At 38.7% G+C, this 24603-nt stretch overlaps 1 protein-coding gene across 9 annotated transcripts in view; it reads right to left on the bottom strand.

The window, feature by feature from the left end:
* LOC124777348 (diacylglycerol kinase epsilon) overlaps nucleotides 1–24603 on the bottom strand; it is a 197903-nt gene that overhangs the window by 165702 nt on the left and 7598 nt on the right. For 7 of the 9 annotated variants that reach the window (XM_047252717.1, XM_047252715.1, XM_047252716.1 and 4 more), the window contains exons 3-5: nucleotides 12739–12795; nucleotides 5789–5985; nucleotides 5538–5709 (exon numbers count right to left, since the gene is read on the bottom strand). In XM_047252717.1, coding sequence (XP_047108673.1) covers nucleotides 5538–5709; nucleotides 5789–5971 — 355 coding nt within the window. In that variant the 5' untranslated portion in view covers nucleotides 5972–5985; nucleotides 12739–12795. The remainder of the gene's footprint in view (nucleotides 1–5537; nucleotides 5710–5788; nucleotides 5986–12738; nucleotides 12796–24603) is intronic. The other 2 variants (XM_047252719.1, XM_047252720.1) reach the window with 1 other exon arrangement.

Raw genomic sequence — 24603 nt, 5'->3', positions numbered from 1 at the left:
GTGTTGAGAACTTGTTTGGGATGGATGCATTTCAGGCATTTGGATTTTCTATCATCGATGCAGTTCACCTTGTATCCGATCATGTACTGTATTCTCAGTTGGAAACAGTGTGAGGAGTTTTCCGATTTGTTTTCGGAAGATATAGGGTGTGCTACGTACTTTTCTGTTCATATTTCTTTAAAATCCACAGCTTGACCTCATTTTTGTTGTTTGAATACTATCATGTCGCCCTGAAAGATCAAGTGAAAGGAGAATTGGACAGACTTCAATCTCTACAGATGTGCAACCTGTTATGGCTAGTAAATGGTCATCTCCACTAGTTGTAGCTTAGAAACAGTCGGGGAAACTTCGCCTCTGTGGCGACTTCAGTACTAGTGTCAAAAGTGCAGTCGAACATGGATACATATCCTCTCCCACACCAGGAGGAACTCTTGGTGAAATTATCAGATGGCCAGCACTTTTCTAAAATTGGTTTGTCTGAAGCATATCTGCAGGTTCCTGTGGATGAAAGTCTGTGCGAGTTCTGGTTTTGAATACTCCTTTTGGTCTTATCAATATTTGTGCAGTGTTTTTAACCTCTTGTTTATTTGGGGTTTAAAGTCTCGCAGGATGGGGTGCACCCTCTGCCACACCACATCTTTGCTTTTACGTCTATGCCTTGCCCCTCGTCCACAAAGGAGCTTGAGGCCTCCCTAGGGAAGACAGCCTCTTAGCATAAATTTCTGTCAGGGGTGGCCACCTCGGCCCACCCATCACATGCCTTGTTATGCAAGAATGTGCCTTTTTGCTGGAGCCAGGATTCGGAATGTGCTTTTCAAATGGAAATCCAGACTACTCTCAGCTCCTTGTTTAGCTACGTTCCTTCTGGACCAGCATATAGTTTTGACAACTGATACCTCACACTACAGCCCCATCATTGTCCTCATGCACCAGTATGCTGATGGCTTTGAATGACCTGTTGGTTTTGCCTCTAAATCCCTTTTTTTTTTTTTTTTTGTTCCAAGTTTCACCTTATTACTGCCCATAAACGATTGGTTTCCTTGTTTAACCCTGACACTTCCTTGCCTGACAAGGCAGCACATTGCCTCCAATGCTGGATGCTTTTCTTGTCTCTCTACAATTATGAAATCAATTTTTGACCCACGTCTTGTCCCATCTTCCTGTGGGTCCTGATCTCGACTTTGATCATGAAGAATTGCTTTGCTTCCATCTTGACAGTGAAACACAGGCTGCAGGTAAGGGTTTCCCAATTATAAGATTGCACGCAGCAGCTGCTGTTGCTGCACACCTGGGTCTCCACCAGGTGGTTTGGTCTGTGCAACAGGGCTGGGCACATAAACTGCCAGGTTGGCTTCAGACCCTCTGCATAACTATTTTTCCTTATGGTATCACCTCTCTGTTTTTGATAGTGTTTTGCTGCTGTCCACAGAAGGGCTCTCTCCCAGAGTAGTCATTCCCACTGCATTATGGTGCAAGGTTCTACGCCTTCTCCACCAGGGCCATTGGGGAATTTTGTGCACTAAACAATTAGATAGGAGGGATGGTTTTTGACCGGCGATTGATGGTGAAATTGTTCATTTTGTCACAGCTTGTGAGCAATGTGCCCAACAAATGGCTTCTAGGGCATCTCTGTCACCCTGGCCCACTCCACACCAGCGATGGGGACACCATCATGTAGTCTTTGAGGTCCCTTCTTGAATTCCCATTGGCTCTTGATTGTGGATGCATTTTCCCAGTTCCCTTACATTCCCTTGTGTGCATCAACATTGGCTGAGGTCACAAGTTCATATGCTCTTAAGGGTTTTTTCTGTTGTGAGGTTGCCTTGTACCTTAATTTCCGATAATGGGCCCCAGTTTGTTTCTGACATCTTTCAATTGTTTTGTTTCCGTCACAGCATTCAGCATGTTATGGCTCTGCCATTTGATCCTCAATCAAATGGCAGTCCCAAATGAAAAACTTTTGTTGTGGATTATTTGTTGGATGACACCCTTCTCTGTCTTCTGAGCACATATTGCTTCACGTCTATGGGGTAGTGGAGCCCAGCTGAGTTGCTCCACAGCTGGCAGCCACGCATGCTCCTCCACCTTCTGCAGCCTGTGCTGCAACTGCTGCAGTTGGATTCATCTGGCTGCTTTGTGCTGAGACTACTGGTATGCGCAAGAGGGTTTCGCCACCGGCCCAATTGGACGCCGGCTACTGTTGTCTGCTGCCGTGGATGCTGTCTGTGTGATGTCTGTGTAGCCAAAGGGCTGGTGTCAAGCACCATGATCAGCTCCTCCCTCACTCACTGCTGAAAGCTGCTAGTTCATGGGTGCTGCCCCCATCTTCATAGCCTGCCCCGCCACCCTCTGCTTTGAGGCCATCATCGCCTGCTGTGGAGATGCCTCCATCCCATTGTCTGCCATCTTCCACATATGGCACCCAGGGGTTCCAGGTTACCGGCACCGGGTGCCACCCTGTCTCCAACCTTGGATACATTGGTACAGCCTGCTGTTCCAGTCAGGCCACCTCCCCCCGACCCCTCTCCACTCTCCATCATCACACCAGCCTTCATCGCCGGTGGATCCAGCCCTGCTGCCATCCCACTGGGACCTGCCTACTGATAATGTTGAGATGGTAATGGCAACCTCCTCTCTCGTGCTGTCATTGGACACCATATGGGCCCACCGCCCCTGGGCAAGCTTACAACTAGTGCGTGTGCGACAAGGGTGGCATCACTGTGTAAGTGTGTTTGAATCAGCGCCAACTGTGTCAATGCAGGCCGGCTGCTGGAGACTGCCTGTGGGAGGCGTGCACATAGAGAGGTCTCCACACTGTGCAATCTACCAGTAACTCATGCATATAAATGCGTGGAACAGACCTAACAATCCTCTTGTGTGTCTTTCCAGTGTGCCATTCACAACCATGTGCTGCGTCTTGTTATGTGGCGATCCAAGCGAATCTGTTTACCGTTGTAGTTGAGGGCTTCATGAACAAAGCCATATTGGGTACTTCGGACAGGTCTCATGTGCTACACAGTTATTACAGTAGTAAAATACGATCAGGGTAAAGACTTTGCTAATGTTTACATTTTAGCAAAATCGTTGTGTGAAAATAAATGAAAAGTCAGAGAAGCAGTCAAGATTTCTAAATATCAGAATAAATTTAATTGTGACTAAAGCTTTAGATTGCTGGCAATATGGTTGCCTGCCCTCAGTGCAACAAGGACATTGACAGAATATGCACACATAGGTATTAATAAGATGCTGTTCCTGCTCAACTTTGGAGCCACTAGTACATCAGAGAACACATCCACGGCAAGGTCACTGACCTGCCAATTATCAAGATTTACAGATGTGGAAAATACTCTTCTTAAATTTGTAATAGCTTGACAGTGCACCACAGTATGCAGCCACTTCCAAGAAGCAAGCCTCAGCAAGAAGGTCAAAATATCAGCTGGGAAGATTCTAGCAATGCTCAAGCAGTTTTAACATTACCTGCATCCCACCCGTAGATGCATTGCCTCACAGAACGTTTCAATATCACACCAGCAGATATACTGTCAATAAGAGGTGAGATAAAAAAGAAATGGGAATTTTTTTATTTTTGCAGGCTTTATACATCCAATTTTCAATTTCTTTTCATTTTATTATATTTTTTTGGTACATGTGTTCCTGATGTATGTCTGTATTTTCACCTGTTTTGAATATTTAATTTATTGCTGATGTAGAAAAAGATTACATGTTTTTCTAGCACTCGACCAATTTTTACTTTCGAAAAAGATAGATCAAAGAATTTGCACTAAATTTTTCTTGGGAAATGGAACAAAATGCAGCACCACATCCAAAATCTTGACTGTGGCCTATGGCAAATCTACTATGAGTAAGACAATTTACAAATGGTATCAATGTTTCATAGAATGCTGAGAAGATGTTGAAGATGACGACCATCCTGGACATCTTAGCACATCAATTACTGATAACAATGTGGAAGAAGCAAAGAAAATGGTAGTGAAAAATTGCCGAATCATCATCAGAGAGGTTGCTGATAATGTGGGCATATCCTATGGCTCACACCACGCTTTTTTTTTCCTCCAGATGTTTTGGGCATGAAACATGCAGCAAAGTCTGTTCCAAAATTGTTGAATTTTGGCAAAGCAACATTGTGTGGACATTGGTCAGGAATGTCATTTTCAAACCATTACAGGAATCTCGAATGTTTGACTATAACATAATTTCAATGGCACATTCAAAGGACTAGTTCATAGGTAAGGCCAACATAACAAAGCATTCAAAACTAGTCACCATTAAAAAGTATACACAACTGTGAAAGAAACCTTAATAAATAATGAAGCTATTTTTGCAATGATTTTCTTTTACTAAACATGTCAATCAAACCTTATAAACAGTTTATTAGACAATCTGAGTAGCATTTAATTTGGTGATGATGATGTTACCTGCATGATGGTATAACCTACCTGTAACTGTAACTATATTCACCACAACTTAAGCTTCATTCATATTAAGCGCTGTGTGTTGCAGAATTTGTTTTAAATGAATATCTGTGTAGTGTTTACTTCCTTGTGTTCTGTCTGCCAACTGGTACACATTGTTGATTTCTTTCTTAGTCTGTCTGAAGATAAGTGCTATTTCTTGCCAAGTTCTCAGTATTTGCAGCAAATCAGGGGAGTATCTTGAGCCAGGAACTTTTTCAAAGCACAGCTGAGGATCCATTTCAAAGCACAACTTGTTCTATTTTATCACCAATATCAACTGTGTGACTAATTTGACTTAAGAGTATTGTTCCAGTGTAGCAAAACATTTATTTGAACTAGGGTTTAATGTCCCATCAATGATGAGGTAATAAAGGCCGGACCAGAAACTTGGATTGGGGCAGGTAACTAGTCACGTCATTTCAGGGGAACCATCCCAGCATTTGCCTGAAGCAATTTAGGGAAATTACAGAAAACACCATATCTGTAGTGGTGGAGAGGGATCTGAACTGCTCTGCTCCTGAATATGAGTCCAACACTCTAAATACTGTGCCACTTCACTTGATTTCTGTTGCAGTGTTGGGAGTTTCACTTGAGAAGTTGAAGACATGTAAAAACCGTGCAAAAGGCTGTCCCTATACTTCTCTTAAATAAGATCTTTACACTATTTTCCACTGAAAATACTGTTCCGATAGTTGTCATAATCTAAAAGAAAATACTAAGAATCTATGTGGATTTCTTCTTTACATCTATACCTCCCAATCCAACACCTTTTGTTCATCGCACCAGTAACAAAACACGATTTAAATTACACCCTCATTTGACAATTCCACTAAATAAAAGTGAACTTAGACGCACCAGTGTAACAGCATACACTCAAATGAAATTAAAGCTTATAAAAAGAATACAAATAACATTTTTAACAAATATAATTATATAATTTTTTTTTAAATCAGTACTAACAATATATGTAGTTGTAACATAAAATGAGTAGGCATACATTTTGAACCATTCATCATCTCTTGTGTTTAGTCACAAAAGCAGAAGTATATAAAAATAAATTACCTTTCACCCAATGGTGTTTTATTGGTCCCTTTTCTTTCAGAGAAATGGCTTTGCATTTAAGTTTTCTGTTAGCTTGATTCACGCATTCAACATTAGCACAAACTCCACATGAGTCACAAACAGCAGTGCGATTGGTCAACAAGAGAGATTCACAAATGCTGCAGTAACCAGACTATAAGAGAAACAAAAATATACTGACAGTGATAATCAACAACACTGTTCAATTACTTACAAACAATGATGACTCATACCTTAGTAAGTGGGTGATTAAAAGACCAATAGTGCTTTTTAGAAGCATCATGAATTTGTACATGAGTATCACGATTTAAGTACTTGAAATAAGCAACAGTCACTAAAAACATCAGCAAAGCCAATATAAATGGCCAGATGACAGACGTGAGCTCTGCATTCCACAGCATTAAGATCTGCCACATGTTTCTGCAGTTACCTGCAACAAGGGATACATATTTTATACTTGCAGTGGTAAATTTTTAGATTCATACACAGTTTGGGAGAAACCACACATGCTATTTATTCATTTGCTCATCAGCGGATAAGAAAACTATTATATTCATATTTATTATGCCAAGACAGCATGAGTTATTCATCCATTTACTTTTCATTAGGCATAAGAAAACTATTCAATTTTAACCATACCTGATTATGAAAAATATTCAATTAATACAACTTTCAGAGTTAATTTGATTTGATTTTTTATTGGTCCAGTTTTATCATATAGCACAAATTGTACAATTGATATTGGACAGGTCAAAGATAAGTTACAATAATACATAGTATTAGCAATTATAATTAGGGACCTACTACAATTAGTTTTGTTACGTATTCAGAAATTCTCGGACAGAATAGAAACAGTGCTTTATTAGAAATGCCTTTAGTTTAGCTTTAAATATTGGATGGGTAGTATTTTTTTATTTCCTCTGGTATCTTATTGTGTAGTATTACACCAACGTTAATTATGTTCCTCTGATAGGTGGTTGTTCTGTGATATTTTTGATGTATATTTGATTCCCTTCTGGTACTATAGTTGTGTACACTTTTGTTCTGTAGCAGTTTGCCTGTTTTCAGGAGGTAGTCCCTAGTGAACAAGATAGTTTCATAAATGAATAAACTTGGAACATTTAGAACACCAAGCTCAGTAAAATGGGATTTACAGGACTCCATCTTTTTAAGACCACAAATTACTCTTAAAGCTCTTTTTTGCATTCTAAAAACCTTTACACTGTAAGTTGAGTATCCCCAGAAAATGATCTCATATCGGATTAGTGAGTGGAACTGTGCATAGTATACCTGCAGTACTGTTGTTTTGCTTGTTGTAGCCTTTAAAATTCTTAGGCCATAGCACACAGATGATAGTTTCCTACACAAGTTATTTATATGTGTGTCCCACTTTAAGTCTTCCTGAATCCAAAGACCCAAGAATTTTGTGACAGCTACATTTTCTAGGGGATCATTTTTTAATTGGGCTTGAATAGACATTTGATTAGTTGGAGGATTTAAATGAAAATCGACACACACAGTTTTTTCAGTATTTTTAATGAGTTTGTTTTTTGTGAACCACTCAGAAAGTATTTTCATAGAACAAGTCACTTACAGTGCTATAAGAACACTGTTCAATTTTTATTTTCATTGATTCAAGAATTGTCACACTGAGAAACTTTTTGATAAACTTACATCTTCTTCTATGAGGTTTCATTTTATACGAAAGGAAATGAAAATCTGAAAATAATGGAGAGTCAAATGTTACAATAGATGAGGTACAGAAAGAATGCCAAACTAGTAGAAAATGTCAGAAGTTTGTGGAAAAAAGAGTGCAACTAACAAGCCTATGCACAACAAAAATCTTGATTTCAGTATAAAAACTAAAGCATTTGAATAAGTGACAATAAAACTACCACTGAAGAAGAGCGTGAAGGAGGATACAGTGAGATATAGAACTAAAATGGGATTTTGGTCCACTAAGAACAATCAACCAAATGATATAAAAATGTTCTTATCACTTTGTAAAGTACAAAATTTTGTGTTGTGACATACAAAATGTGATGTGTTTATGAAGCTGTTGAGGATATAGCTTAAAACACTGCAAAACTCAGGAAAGAAGCTGACTTCATAAAGTAAATGAATTGCATATTCCTGAATCATTCAACTATACTATAGGCACAAAAAAGAACATAAGTGACATAAATTGAGTGAGTAAAATCCAGAAAAATTAAAGCTTATTTTCATCACCATGTATAGCCATATCTGAATTTTACAATAAGAGATTTCAATTGTCACACAGCTATAAAGCTAAATGTGCGAATGAAAGGTGTGACTGAATGGTGTGATCTCTGCAGCACCCAAGCCACCAAAAAAAAGTTGGTCATCATTTACTTTGTCATGCGGAAATTAACAGAGATCACAGTATCTGACTAAGTAGCTCACTCCAACTTTTATAGCACAGTTGACTTCACATAACAAAACACACTTGTCATTTTCTCTGTCTACCATTGTTTTTAATTGCTTCAAATCTCACGGAGGCATATTTCATTTTTGTAACTAAGTGGGAGGCAGCTTGTTTGTTGCCATACGCATTTTGCTTTTTTTTATTTATGAAGCATCTTCAGGGGCCTACAATACATACTTGTTTTTAAATATATGATAAATGCATTTTGAACTAATTACAAGTATGTTACTATGTCAAAATAAATAGGGCAGAATGTTCCAAATTTTTGGATGTACATACTAATGAAAACTTAAACTGAAAGTAAATTACTAAACTTTGCAATCAACTAAGTTCAGCTACTTTGGCTCTTTGTATAATTGCTAATCTTGGAAACAAATGAATCAGTCTCTTGATGTATTTTGCATACTGCCACTCAATAACATCTTATGGAATAGTTTTCTGGGGTAACTCACCATTTATAAAGGAAGTACTGATTGCACAAAAGCAAGCAATAAGAATAATATGTGGTGTCCACTCATTGATGTCACTTCAAGGAGCTAGGCATTTTAACTGCACTGTCATAATACACTATATTTGATTATGAAATTTGTCACAAAGAATCCATCACAATTTAAGAAGAACAGTGAGATCCATGCCCACAACACTAGAGGGAAAAATGTGACCTGTATTATCCGTCATCAAAGATCTCAGTGGCTTGGAAAGGAGTTCAATATACAGCAACAAAAATCTTTGTTTATTTTCCCAACAACGTAAAATTTCTGGCAGGTAGCAAAGCAAATTTTACATCAAACCTAAAATCATTTCTGCATTATTTCAATAAAACAATCATTTGTCTACTTCTATAGTCCAAAAACCACTATGAAGTGCCCTCTGTACTAATTATTAGGGTTTTTTTTCCTTTTCCAATCAGGTAATGAGTGCGTGAAGAATGAGTTGGGCGTTGCAGTATATTCCTAGTCATCATTTAAAGCCAGTTTTTTGTAAATATACTTCTTCAGGATAGTGTATGTTTATCGTCAAGAGTCTGCCAGTTCAGTTTCTTCAGCATCTCTGTGATATTCTTCCACAGATCAAACAAACCTGTGACCATTCATGCTGCCCTTCTCTGCATATGTTCAGTTTTCTTTGTTGATCCTACTGGGTATGGGGTCAAAACCACTTGAGGAATATTCTAGGACAAGTGTTTTGTAAGCAATCACGTTTGTACACTAATTGCATTTCCCCAGTATGCTACCAGTAAGCTGAGTCTACCACCAGGTTTACCAATGATTGATGTCATGTAGGTACCACTTCAAGGAGCTAGGTCTTTTAACTGCACCCACTTCAAGGAGCTAGGCATTTTAACTGCACTGTCATAATATACTATATTTGATTTTGAAATTTGTCACAAAGAATCCACTATAATTTAAGAAGAACAGTGAGATCCATGCCCACAACACTAGAGGAGAGAAATGACCTGTATTATGCTATTATGTATTCTGCTACATGCTATGATTTCATATCATTTCGTATCTACTTCTACATCCACACAGATACTCTGCAAGCCACCATACAGCGTGTGGTGGAGGGTACCCTGTTATCACCACTACTCATTTCCTTTCCTGTTCCACTTGCAGATGGAGGGAGGAAAAAAACGACTGTCTATATGCCTCCACATGAGCCCTAATTTCTCATATCTTATCTTTGTGGTCCTTACGTGCAATGTATGTTGGCGGCAATAGAATAGTGGCAGTCAGCTCCAAATACCAGTTCTCTAAATTTTGTCTATAGTATTTCTCGAACGGAATGTCACCTTCCCTCCAGGGATTCCCATTTGAGTTGTTTGAATCTACCAGTAACAGATACAGTGGTCTGCCTCTGAATTGCTTCAATGACATCCTTCAATATGACATGGTATGGAACCCAAAGGCTCAAGCAGTACTCAAGAATAGGTCGCATCAGCATCCTACATGCGGTCTCCTTCAAAGGTGAACCACTATTCCATAAAATTTTCCCAATAAACCAAAGTCAACCATTCACCTTCCATACCACATTGCTTGCATGCTCATTTCGTTTCATATCGCTTTGCAAGGATTTCTTCCCAGATACTTAAGCGACTTGACTGTGTCAAGCAGGACACTAGTACTACTGTATTAGAATATTATAGGTTTGTTGTACCTACTCATCTGCATTAACTTACATTTTCCCCACATTCAGAGCTAGCTGTCATTCATCACACCAACTAGAAATTTTGTCTAAATTGTCTTGTATCTCCCTACAGCCACTCAACTTCGACACCTTACTGTACACCACAGCATCACCTGCAAACAACTCAGATAGCTGCCCACCCTGTCTGCCAAATCATTTATGTATATTGAGAACAACTGCAGTCCTATCACACTTCCCTGGAGCACTCCTGATGATACCCTTGTCTCTGATAAATACTCGTCATTGAGGACAACATGCTGGGTTCTATTACTTAAGAAGTCTTTGAGCAATTCTCATTTTGATGAACTTATTCCAAATACTCATACTATCATTAAAAGCCTGCAATTGGAGCGACATGTCAAATACTGTCCAGAAATCTAGAAATATGGTATCTGCCCATTGCCATTCATCCACAGTTGGCACTGTATCATGTGAGAAAAGGGCCAGCCGAGTGTCGCATGAGCGATGCTTTCTAAAACCATGCTGATTTGTGGACATCAGCTTCTCAGTCTCAAGAAAGTTTATTATATTTGAACTGAAAATACGCTCAACGAATCTGCAGCAAAACCAAAGTTAGGAATATTGGTGTGTAATTTTGTGGTCCTGTTCTTTTACCCTTCTTATATACTGGAGCACCTGCACTTTTTTTCAGTCACTTGGGACTTTTGTGCTGGGTGAGAGATTCACAAAAATGCAGGCTATGTAAGAGGCCAATGCCAGAGAATTCTCTTTGGAACACCAAATTGGTATTCCACCCGGACCTTGTGATTTATTTGCTTTTAAATCTTTAAGTTGTTTCTCTATGGTAGGGATGCTTATTACTGTGTCATCCATACGGGAGTCTGTCTGATGGTCAAATGATGGTACATTTCTATGTTTCTCCTGTATGAATGATTTCTTGAACATGAAATTTAAAACTTTGTCTTTCATTTTGCTGTCTTCAATTGCCACACCACACTGGTCAATAAGGGACAGAATGGTAATTTTAGACCTGCTTAGCAACAGTACATAGGACCTACAAAGCATTACACCCAGCTATTTGTATTATTTGACTGAGTCCAATAGTGACTCTTTGATATGATGATCATAGGATACTATGCTTTTTGTTTTGTCAAGGGAACAATTTTACATTTCTGAACATTTAAAGCAAGTTGCCAATCTTTGCACCACTTTGATATCTCATCAAGATCTGACTAAATATTTGTGCAGTTTCTTTCAGAGTGCACTTCATTACAAATAACTGCATCATCTGTAAAAAGTCTGAGCTTACTATTAATATTGTCCTCAAGATCATTGATATATGACATGGACTGCAAGGGTCCCAACACACTTCCCTGTGGTACGCATGAAGTTAATTTTACATATATCTATGATGCTCCATCCAAGGCAATTCTTTGAATCTTATACTTCCAGGTCTCCTACAGCTGTTCTTATCTGGGCTGGATGGTGGATGGAGAGTTGCCTAACCAATTTTTTTAAACTTGTTTGTGCGTGTGTGTGTGTGTGTGTGTGTGTGTGTGTGTGTGTGTGTGTGTGTGAGATTAGTCTATGTTATTATAGAAAATTATCAAAGAATTAGTAAATATCATTATTATTATTATTATTGTTATTATTAAAACTATTTCTATTATTTACAGAAGATGGCAATTGATCAGATTTTTTTTGGAGCATCATCCTGAATGTTTAATGAATTTACTCTCAAGTGCAAATTCTGAAGTTCTTGGATGCATCTGCTGCAATGTAGCCACGGACAATGTAGTAGCAAAAAAGTACATACTTTCTAAGGTATCCATTCTGTATTTATATGACTACATATTACACCAAAACTAAATAATTCACATTTATTTGTTGCCACTGTCAAATATAATATCATCGCCTGATTCCATATGAGGATGTCCCATCAAGATATGTCATTTCATTTCGGTGATGTGTCACTTTCACTTATTCCTTTACCTTTAAAATATTATGTAATTATCATGTATTGACGGAGTGAAATTACTTTTTCTTCTTGTTGTATTTTTTGTTCATTTAAATGCATTCTCATCATTTGTGTTTATTAATATCCAAGACAATTTTTCAGTTAGCTACACTGGACGTAGTAGGTTACTTTCAACTTGTTATCTGATTTGCCTGCTGGTCTGTAGGTCATGTCTCTCAACCCCCCCCCCCCCCCCCCACACACACACACCTATGCAATTATCTATTTTTTTATATTTTTTTCCACAACAGCTCTAGGAGTAGGAAGGTATAGCATATGTTGGAGTGTTTATGCTGCTGTTCCTCCATTCTGTGATGCTCTACTCCTCCTCCTCCTTCACCTCCTCCTCATTCCTCCTCCTTCACCTCTTTCCCCTCCTGGTATATGGTTGGAGAGAACTATTCAAAATGACACTGTCCAATGCGATTCTTAATTTTTAAAAACAAAGTACTTGTGGGTGTTACTATGGCACTAAATGTTAGAAACCTTAAAAACAATTTGAGGCTAGCTCAACATACAAACATATTTTATTGCAGTTAAGTATCAAAATATGAATAAATGCAACACTGTACCTTATAGAAAAATGAAATCCAGCTTCCTCGAATAAATACCCTGCAGGCTAGAGTGTCCTGAAACAGGTAAACAACTTTAGCAGAAGCTGTCAATGGAATCATTTTAAAAGTTATCTTAATTGGTTGCCTCAATCAAGATAACAATGTGAGACAACTCAAAAATAAATAAATTTAGATTACATCACAAAAACAGAAGTCTGTAACATGGAATTGATTGTAACAGTTCCACAACATTGGATTAGATAAACATTCTTTCTACATTTATTCCAAAAATTAAAGAAATCCTCAAGAGAATCCAATAAAATTAAGGGTGAATAAGAACAATAACAGATTTTTTTACGCTTCTTATTAACCCCATCAACTAAAAAGCTGTAGAAATGTGTGATTTTAATGAATTTATTGCATTACCATGCATTTTCATGTCTTCCATATTTTTTAAGTTGAAACACATATCTAACGATTTTAAATATGTTTTGAAAGCAAAATTTTTGAGGTTGTTTAGCTGAAGTACAATGTGGGTCAGCATATGCCAACAGAACTAGAATTGAACCAAGAAGGTCATCACCTCCGAAGTTTGACACATTACTATGCAGACATGTCATCTGGACTGCTGAATCTGTAAATATGTTGCACTGCATTGCATGGAGTTTGAAAGCATCCCAATTCTTGAAGTGGAGATCTTTAAGGCCTTAAAAGTTCACACTTTTTTCTTTCTCTTCTAGTGCAGAAAATTGTATTTCTTCATTTTGGTTGATACATTTGTATACCCAGATGAAGCATCAACGAAAGCACCTAAGGGACCCCAACACCATGTCCTTCACTGTTACATCAACCTCTCTGTGACAATAAAGGCCAATACATATGAACAAACTTACTAAGTTTGTCAAATATTTGACTGTGTAGGGCACTGTGTTTGGCATGTTTGTCAAACATAAAGTGTGTTTGCCATTTATGAGAGAAATTTTGACTGATGGCAAATCTGACAAGATGGCGGACATTGTTAAGTTGATGTTTCACCACATATGCTTAGCGAAAAAAAGTTTTATTGTAATTTATCTCACTGTATTGTGAATTTCCACAATTTTTGAAATGACAATCAAGGATAAAAACAAAACAGTATTGGCAGTGACCAAAATGATAGGGGTGTAGTATCTTTCCCACACATATGTTATGCAGAAAGAGATTAAGAAGAAAATCAATGTTCTACTCACAAAATAGAAGCAGGGGGGAGGGGGGGAGGGGGAGGACCATATATACGAACAAAGCTCTCCAGTTCTTCTATGGATGATGCAAGTGTTCCCAGGTTGTGATATTTTAATAAACTATCATTAACTGAGAAGAAAATAAATTACAAATTTTCTAATACTTGTACCTTCTTTCTCAATGTTAGGGCAACACCTTCTTTCTCAATGTTAGGGCAACATAACTCTGTTATTAAAAGTTTTACTGTCCATTCAGAGAAAAGTGGTGTAATCATTGGGTTCTGAGTGTAATATTTCCACTAGCAGATTTTTTTGCGTCTCTCTCTCTCTCTCTCTCTCTCTCTCTCTCTGTTTCAATTATTCCCTGGAGTAGTGTTTTTTTTTTTCATTTTCTTCTTTACACACTGCCAAAGTCAAGGTAAAAATTCTTTTTATGCACTGGTAGCGATTCTCACTAGTGTTACAATACTTCACAGTATGAACAGCGTCTGCTTCGAAAGTGAGGTTAAACTGCTATACATTATTGCTACCTGTACGAGTTTATTTGACAAACCCGTGAGTGGAAACAAGCAAGTTTGACAGTCAAATCTGATTGCGTGTGGTGGCCTTAACACTGACTGTGGTTTCAGCAAGCAATGATGAGTCTTCTTTAACCAGAGACCAACAGAAAACAACTGTTGTGATAAGCTGTGCAGCTTAAAAAAGGGATACCCTTGTAATGCTTGGTGATTAATATAGGGCTGGTACAGTGCACCCATGTTTCTTTTGTGCTGTGAATTGGTGTGGAATCAGGCTGAGGAAACTACTCTGGCATTCATCTGTAAATTTCCACATCTGCCATGACTGTAGGACAGCAATAAAACCACTGCAGCAACAAGGAAATGGCATCATTTCCCACTGACAGTCTGACAAACAAACAAACCCGTTTACAAACAGATTGCTAACACAGTAATGTTTCCTGTCACACTCTCAGTGCTGACTCTACAGAATAGTGCAATTATAGACAATTGTATCCAGAAATTTGTGAGAATTCAGTAATGAATTAAAAAGTCTATACCGCTGATTCCAGGAGGAGGCAAGTATCCCTCTTGTCCCCTTCCCCCTCTCCTTGTGGGCACCTATGGTTGCATATTTGTTAGACTCAGGAGGTATACAAGGGAGAGGAACAATAAGAATTTGTGGATGTATGTACGGGGCATGATTGGAAAGTTTTAAGAATGGATCCGCTACTGCTTACTGGTTTGGCAGGCAGGTACACGGAGGGTGGGGAGTGAGTCATTGCCTTGTCCTTAAATGCTCTCTGACACAAAACTGCATTTCCTTTATACAGTTCGTTGTGGCAACTGGTTGAGTGCAGATCTGTTAGGGCTTGTTGCCGGATTCTGTCTGTGTGAAAATTGGACAAGAACTGAAGCAATGAGTTTGTGTGAAATTTTGTTTTAAAATTGGGAAATCAGCTTCTCAGACGTACGAATTATTAAAAACAGCTTTAGGAGATAATTGTATGAGCCAGTCAAATATTTTTGTCTGGTTCAACAGATTTAAAAATGGCCATGAATTGTTTGAAGATGAACCACGGTCCAGCCGTCCTTCCACCTCAAAAACAAATGAAAATGTTCTGAAAGTTCGCAGCTTGGTGGGCTCTGATCGTAGATAACAATTAGGGAGATGGCTGATGAACTTAATTTAAGTTTCTGTGCAGTTCGGTCAATTTTAACTGAAGATCTGAACATGCGTCGAGTGTCCGCAAAATTCATTCCAAAAGTGTTGTCAAGTGACCAGAGACAATACCGACTTTAAGTGTGCCAAGATCTGATTAAGCGGGCTAAAAATGACCCAGATTTGTTAAATAGAGTAACTACAGGTGATGAATTGTGGGTATACAGATATGATCCTGAACCCAAAGTGCAGTCTTCGCAGTCGAAGACTCCAGGCTCACCATGGCCAAAAAATGCATGGCAAAGTCGGTCAAAGGTCGAAGACAATGTTGGTGATTTTTTTCGATTACACCGGTATTGTGCATCATGAATTTACCCCTGGAGGACAGACAATTAACCAGGAATACTACAAATGTGTCCTTGAGTGTTTGCGTGAAAAGGTGCGGAAGAAAAGGAGGTCTCCATTGTGGAAAGGCAGGAGTTGTGTGCTACATCATGACAATGCACCGGCTCATCATGCCTTCTCCACTGTTGAATTTTAGACCAAATTCAAAATTTCCCTGGTTTCACAACCACCATATTCCCCTGATTTGGCCCCTGCGGACTTCAACCTGTTCCCTAAACTGAAAATTTCACTGAAAGGGAAGTGATTTGACTCAATTGAAGACATCCAGGCAAACACAGAGAGCATCTTTAACACACTTCAGGAAAAAAAATTCCAGGAATGTTTCCAAAAGTGGAAACACCATTGCAGTCAGTGTGTTCAGTCAGAAGGGGGCAATTTTGAAGGAAATGCATCACAGTAGCATGTAAGTACAAACATTGTACAATTACAAGCCCATTCTTAAAACTTTCCAATCACACCTCGTAGAACAGTAAAAGAGGAATTTATGGGGAAACGTTAAAATGTTTACTATTTGGAACTAATGAGGTTTTCCACACTTCTTTACCTTTTCTGTTTCTTTTCTGCTGCACAACAATGCCTGGTTCATTCCGTAATGAACCATCAGTTCTTCAATGAAATGTAAAACCCAATACTGTACTTTCCAATTTGATCATCAAATTTGTCGATTTGGTAATTTCCAAGAATGATTGCCTGTGGAATGTGCAGGGCTAAACATGTACTTTGAACATGCGACTTGATGTTGACCACATGACTCTGGTGGCGCAAATTATGGCAAATATTTACTGCTTTCCCGGTGGAACATGGTTTATTGTTTTCAAATGTGAATAGCAATGATAGAAAGCAGTAGTCTGACATGGCAAAATCTAATTCCTCGGTTATGTAGTGTGGAAAGTTGTTCGAAATTTTGTTGGGACTTTGGATTGCTTCCACATGAGGATAACAGGAATTGTGTAGAACATCATGGACTCAACTCTGTGAAATTTTTGCAAGAAAAGTGGAGATGCTGATTTTCCTTTGCAATTGCACTGCATCCAGAACCACAAGTGAAAATCTGTAAGAAAGACCACATAGTTCGACAACTCCAAGTTATCCATCGAGAAGAGCATGATTTTAGTTTTCCATTGGATAAGAGACTACATGCTACAAGCACCATCTTCTGAAACACAATTGACTATGAACACAGTGTGCAGGTACTACAGTTTCTGCGAAGAAGGCTGCTACATCATAGTCATGAATGAGACTGTTCCAAATGGTGGATAAAACAAGGTTCATCAAATTAGGCGAATCACTTGTAGCTAATAGGAGATACCAGTGAGGATGCTCATTGAAAAATGAAGTTGAATGTATTTGGGCATTTGGCAGCATTGAAAGAGAATCCTGCAAGTGCTTTATAGTTCGATTTTATTCAAGGGGGAAGGAAATTTTACATTCTGATAAAGCACTTTATATTAACAGGCACGAAAGTGATAACAGACGACTTTAAGTTATACAACACCTTACAGAAAGAAGGATTTCAACATGCACTTGTAAATCATTCTGTTGAATGTGTGTCATTGATGATCCATCTGTCCACACACAGAACATCAAGTGCTTGTGGGGAAAAAATTGTTGATAAAAAGAGGGGGCTGCCAGGAAATAGGGATAACTCTACCTCTTCCAATACCTATATTTCCACAACTTGAGACTGCATTGAAAACCGATTTTTCTGACTGTCATAGCAAGAGTGTACCCAGATTATGGAAAAAAAAGACTCCCGTCCATGGCTTATATAACACAAGGAATAGTACATGAAGAAGGCATGGCTGATGAGTAAAGTAAGTAAAGTTACTGCTTTCATTTGTAATTAACTGTAACTTAGTAAATATTTTTCTTTTGTCATTGCTCTAGTGAATTCTGTAAACAGTATTCATAAACTGCGCCTAAACAGGAGAAGGGAAAATAGGTTGGATGAACTACTTGTACATAATATATTGGAGGAGGGGGGGGGGGGTGGGGGGGCGGGGGGGGGGGGTGACACTATCACACACAGCAAGATACCTGTGGCTACTAGTGACAGAGGGTTTTTTTAAGGTTAGAATAGGGATTGAAAAGAAGTAAAAATAACAGAAGGACCACGAAAAAATGCTTAAAAATGCACAGAAAAATAAGATTAGCTTATTTCATCAAAATATTAGAGGATTGATTACTAAGGTAGAAGAACTTCTTGTCTGTCTTGGAAAATTTAGAGAGTTCTGAAAAGATAGACATCCTGTGCCTGTCCGATCACTACATAACCACAGGGTTAGATAAGTTACATATAAAAGATTACACTATAGCAGCTCACTCATGCAGAACTAATATAGGAAAAGGAGGACTTGTCACATATATTAAGCCACAACACAAGTTCAGAAAACATTGAGACAAGTAGATTTTGTAGTGATCAGTAAACAGAAGTGTGTGCTTGTGGACTAACACTGAAAAATAGTTCACTTTTAATCATAATTGTATATAGATCCACGCTGGAAATTCTGAACTGCAGCAACAAGCATTTAACTGTCTGTGGTGACTTCAATATAGGCTTTCTAAAGGATTCTCAGAGGAAAAATGATATGGAAACATAATTTGGATCCTACAATTTGGTCTCAGTAATTAACTTTCCCACACAGGTGATTAAGACAGTAGGACACTAATTGATAATGCTTTCTTCGATGAAGCTCAAAGCAGGAAAATAACTGTTTACCCAGTATGCTCTCTCTGATCAAGATGCACAGTGAGTTAGGATAAATAACATAATGCCTTGCAGTAGAGGTACTTCTCAGTGGAAACCAGATAATTATTGACTTCAGGACACATGTTTTTAAGAATAGTTTACAAGAGATGACCTGGGATGAAATTTATAATGAACGAAATGCTAACACGAAGTTTAATCTATTTCATAATAAATTCATATCATTATTTGAAAATAGCTTTCTGCATAAGCTAATCAGAAAGGACATTAAACAGCCATGTAGAAAACCATGGACCACTAGAGGGATTAAAGTATCTTGTGAAAGGAAAATAAAAGGAAATGTATCTTTTGGCGAGAACAAGTAGGGATCCTGCAGTAGTTGCACACTACAAAAAACTACTACAAATTACTAAAAAAGAGCTTATTAAAAAGCAAGGAACATGTACATATGAAACTTCCTGGCAGATTAAAACTGTGTGCCAGATCGAGACTCGAGCTCAGGACCTTTGCCTTTCACGAGCAAGTGCTTTACCAACTGAGCTACCCAAGCACGACTCACGCCCCGTCCTCACAGCTTTACAGGTACTGGCGGAAGTAAAGCTGTGAGGACGGAGCGCAAGTCATGCTTGGGTAGCTCAGTTGGTAGAGCACTTGCCCACAAAAGGCAAAGGTACTGAGTTTGAGTCTCGACCCGGCACACAGTTTTACTCTGCCAGGAATTTTAATATCAGTGCACACTCTGCTGCAGAGTGAAAATCTCATTCTGGAAACATGTACACATGTCAGAAATCAGTAATTCTGGCAACAAACTGAATGATGTATGGAATGTACTGAAATGAGAGAGGACAAACAGCTATGAAACAGGATAATATAACTACTGAACTAAATGCAAGTGCAATAAATGATGAGTCATAAGTAGCAAATGTAATTAATAATCATTTCATAAATATAGTAGAAGGTGTAGTGACAAACAGTTTAAGAGAACAACCAGACCAGTTTGTTGAAAAAGTAACTCTCATAAAATTGAGTTGTATGACTGTATCACCAACTTCTCCTTAAATTAAGAAAATTATATAATCTTTCAAAATCGAAGCATGCTTGGTTTTGATGCCTTTTTCTTATAGTGTACTAAAGATTAATTCCCACATAATAAGCCTGGTCTTATCTTAAATTCATCACTGACTCAAAGCATTTTTCCAGAAAGACAGAAATATGCCATTGTTAAATTCCTCTTTAAGAAAGTGGTAAGAAAGATGTCAATAACTACCAACCTGTTTCACTGCTGACACAATTTTTTAAAATTTTTTGAAAAGGTGGTGTATTGTATAATAGTATCTCACCCGCACAACTACATCCTCAGCAAATCACAGTTTGGGTTTCTGAAGGGTTGCTCTACTGAAAATGCCATTTGCATGTTCACTAACAAGATTTCACACGCATTAAACCAAATTTCACAAGCACTAAATAGTAGAATAGCACTGACTGGCATTTTCTGCAACCTATCTAAGGCATTTGACTGTGTGGATCACAATATCATCCTAGATAAACTGAAGTTTGATGGGATTGATGGAATAGCCAACCAATGGATGATGTCATAACTAACCGAAAGAATGCAGAAAGTTATACAAAGAATTAACGACAGCCAACCAGTTGCAATTAATGGTGGTTTTCAAATAACCTTGAACATGGTTTCAACAGATTTAAACCCATCTTCTTTACAAGCACAAACCTGCATACAATGTGATAACTTATAATGGAAACGCCATGGACCAATGTTACGTGTCTAGCAGAAGCTACTCTCTACAAGTGTAGGACTATCACAAACAACACGGTATACATCAACATAGGTCAAGTGGACTTTCACACTAGCTTTTCAGTCAGTAAAAGCTGTCTTCACATTACATGTATCGGCAATGGTCTGTACATCCATATGCAAAAATTAAGACCCCTAGAATCAAGGGCTTGCCACATAATTAAAACCAATCGCTTAAAACAACAGACCATGTTAGTAGTTACATGCCAACTGAGGGGGAATGGAGATCATGGATACCTGGAAAACAACTGTACACTTGGTGGTATAAACAGCCAATAAGCATAACCACATTGAAATTACTAACAGAGATACACCATGCATATCAACGAGAATAGAAATATATGATGAAAAAGACAAATACATAAAATATCCTGGCATAAGTTAAGAACCTTATAGGACATCAGTACATTATCATATGGAACTAGTGATATCTGTGTATAAGTACTTTTTACAAGCATAATGTCAACAATAAAATTAGTGTCACTTCAAGTACATCATCATATGGAAACTACAATTTCCAGTGCATAAGCATGCTATTAAACATAATGACAATTAAGAGCAAAATTCATAGGTCTCTGAATAGTGGCAAATATAACAAAAGTGGGTAGCATCAATATCCTAGTACAATATAAACTGACAACGAAACTGCATGCACAAAAATTGTATAATAGAATTTTGAGGAAATGAACCGCTCACAAAGTCTTCCGGCAGTTGTATGAAGATTTTTTTGTGAAGAGTGTGGGTTTGAAACCATCGAAAAATTGTCTACAGGCAAGCTGCAGCTAGTCATTTGGTAAATTTCTATCTTGCACCCAAGATGTTTCTAGATCTGTAATTTTTCCCAAAGGTCCATCATGTGCTGTTTGATATCTCTGTAAAGAATAACTGTGTAACAGATGCTCTTTGTATCTTGTCCTCACAGCTCTGCAGTCTGACCAATGTAATAGCATGTGCAGTTATTGCAGGTTAATTTATAGACACCTGAATTGGAAAACGAGTCACCTGTATTTCCCACACTATACAGAAGTCTTCTCTCCAAACTTTTGTCTATAGAGAAAGAGACATTACAGTTAAATTTATACCGTATAAGAAACATTTCCTAAAAAGGGGATGCATAAGAATTTCTTATTGTGTCAGAAAAGGTCACTGCACAATATCGAACATTTTTGAGAGGTTTTCTTTCTGAAGATGTGATCTACCATGCTCTGATCATACTCGTTATTAACTGCAATCGATCTGATGACATTTAACTCATTTAGCTGATTGGCAGGTGATAATCTACCAATCAGATAAACTGGTTGGCTGTCTTTTATTCTTGGTGTTCTGTAACCATTGCTGTAGTGCAGCCATGTTCAAAATATTGCACAAAGTTATACCTAAAAAGCAACTAATTTGGTCGGGGGTCATAATTCTCACAGGGAAGAAATCACTTATGGGGTTTCTCAAGGCTCAATCTTAGATCCAATACTGTTCCGCATATATTTGAAAGATCTTCAGTATAATATACAACAAGCAGAATTAGTTCTTTTGGCAGATGACACTAGTATGTAATCAGTCCAAGCATACATACAGAAACAAAAGAAATGGCTAAAAAAGTTCTTGAAAATATCACTCACTGTTTTCCTATGAATTGTTGCACCCTTGATTTTTAAAAGGTACAATATATTCAGTTCTGCACATCTAGGGGTATTACATCAATGATAAGTGTAACATATGTTAAGAAAATAATAAATAGAGTGGAAATTTAAAAATTCTTGGATGTCCACATTGGCGAGAATTTAAAGTGGAAAAAGCAGATTTTGGAACTCCAAAAACAACTTAATCAGTAAGTTGGCATACTTTGCATATTTGCATTCAATAATGTCCTATGGGACAATATTCTGGAGTAACTCATCTTTAATAAAGAAAGAAAGAACGAAAGTTTTCATTGCTGAAAAACATGCTGTAAGAATATGTGGCGTCCACCCACGATCAACTTGTAGACATCTGTTTAAGTAGTTGGGCTTTCTGATGACTGCTTCACAGTTTATTTATTCCTCATGAAGTTTGTTGTAAATAATCCATTACAGTTCAAAAGGAACAACGATGTACATAATTGCAATATCAGAAGGAAAGGTGGAATTCTTTACTCTACATTAAGGTTCATCAGCACCCAAAATGGTGCACAATGCTGTAACAAAAATTTCTGATCACTTATCCAGTGATATAAAATGTTTCACAGACAGCAAGGGGGGGGGGGGGGGGCTGGGAAAGTTTCTCCTTGACAATTCCATCCATTCTGTAGGAAAATTCTATTACTGTAACATGTAAAAGATAGTGGGTAGGAATTACTAACGCACTCATACACACACACACACACACACACACACACACACACACACACACACACACACACACAGTTGTTCCATATAATTATGCTCTATAATTCATGTTGGGATTGAATTGACTTTGGTTGGAGATGTCGGTGGCAAAGAAGTTTTTCCACTGTAGGAAGCAGGAGATGGAGAGTAGGTCTTTCACAAGTCTAAAATGGTTTAAACGTGGGAGTACAGCTGAATGTGAGGCCTTTGGATAGGACAGAAACTTCTGTGAGGCTGAGGATTTGGTGGAGAGGTTAATAACAATGCTCTGGGATGTTTTAGGCTCTGGATTTCATGGAGTGTTGATAGGTTGTTTTGGAGGATGTGGCAGGTTGAAAAGATCTGCTGGGCAGTGTCTGGATGCTATGAGGGGTGGATGAGGAGGAACACTGTGGATAGGGTGGGGTTTGGATAGTAGTGCTCCAAGGTTGGAGTAAGATGTCAGCAGGCTGGATAACTTGTGGAGGTGGTGTTTGGAATGTTCTTCAAGGTGTTGGGGTAACAGTATTTTCTGGAGGGAGTGGAGGTGGTTCAGCAATGCCTGTGCCATGGAGAGGTGTTTTTACATGACCAGGTTTGGGAGGGAAAGGGACTGGTGGAATCTGAAGAGATGAAGGTCATTGTGGAGGAAGGGGTGGGATCCAGAAATAGGGATTCTTATGGTTAGACCAAGGGGAGGGGGACGGGGATGGGGGATTCCAGGCTTAAGGAGGATTTACAAAATAGGACATGGGACAGGGTTTTGGCTAGAAATACGGAAACTTTTCTGAACTGTTGCAGATAAATGGAGTAGGGAGACCATTTTGAAGGGCTGGGGGGGGGGGGGGGGGGGAGAATGCACTGGGAAAAGAAGTTGGCATTGGAAGTGGCGAGTCAAGGTTTCAGTTGGTGTTAGGGGGAATTCAATAACGTTGACAGGTGTAATGAATGAGGAATGAAAGAAATCAGAGGATTGGCTACATGTGAAAGCAGCAATTTTATATACCAGCTCTCCTACACCCATTGCACAGTGTTTTACATTGGTACGATCGCCAACCAGCTATCAATAAAAATGAATGGCCACCGCCAAGCTGTTGCCAGAAACAAGATGGACCACCCAAGTGCACAACATTCAGCAGAGCACAACAAGCAAGATTTCATGCCTGCTTTGTAACCCATGCTATCTGGATGCTCCCCCCCCCCCCCCCCCTAGCTTTTCTGAGATGCACAGATGGGAGCTATCCTTACTGCACATCCTCCGCTCCCCTCCCATAACTGTCCTGGCCTAAACCTAAGGTAACTCGCTGTGCCCCATCAGCTTGTTTTGTGCTGCTATCTCATGCCCTAGTCTATGAAATCACATGCCCAGCCGTCTGTCATCTGTCCCCTGTACCTGCAGTGCTAGCTAGCCCACAGATGGCTTCGCATTCTCCCATTACCCACTAGATGCTTCCCCGCAACCTCTCCCTGCCACCCATCTCTCTCCATCCCTCATCCAGTCACACCCCACACCCCCACCTCACACCAGTACACTCAGTGACTCAGTGTGGACCAGGAAAGAGCTGGCAGTTGACTGTGCACATTGTAGGGAGACAGGCGTGTGAATATGAGTGTGTGTGTGTGTTTTTTTTTATTAGAAGCTTGAAAAAGGAAGTGTGTTCCAAAAGCTAGCCAAGCTCTGTACCTTTTATTTGTACCTGTCATTGATGTAGGGCTTCTGCCTTTTGGTGCGTCATTTTC

Source organism: Schistocerca piceifrons, chromosome 2, assembly GCF_021461385.2.
Source record: "Schistocerca piceifrons isolate TAMUIC-IGC-003096 chromosome 2, iqSchPice1.1, whole genome shotgun sequence".
NCBI lineage: Eukaryota > Metazoa > Arthropoda > Insecta > Orthoptera > Acrididae > Schistocerca > Schistocerca piceifrons.
This window is presented reverse-complemented; position numbering and strand designations above follow the sequence as displayed.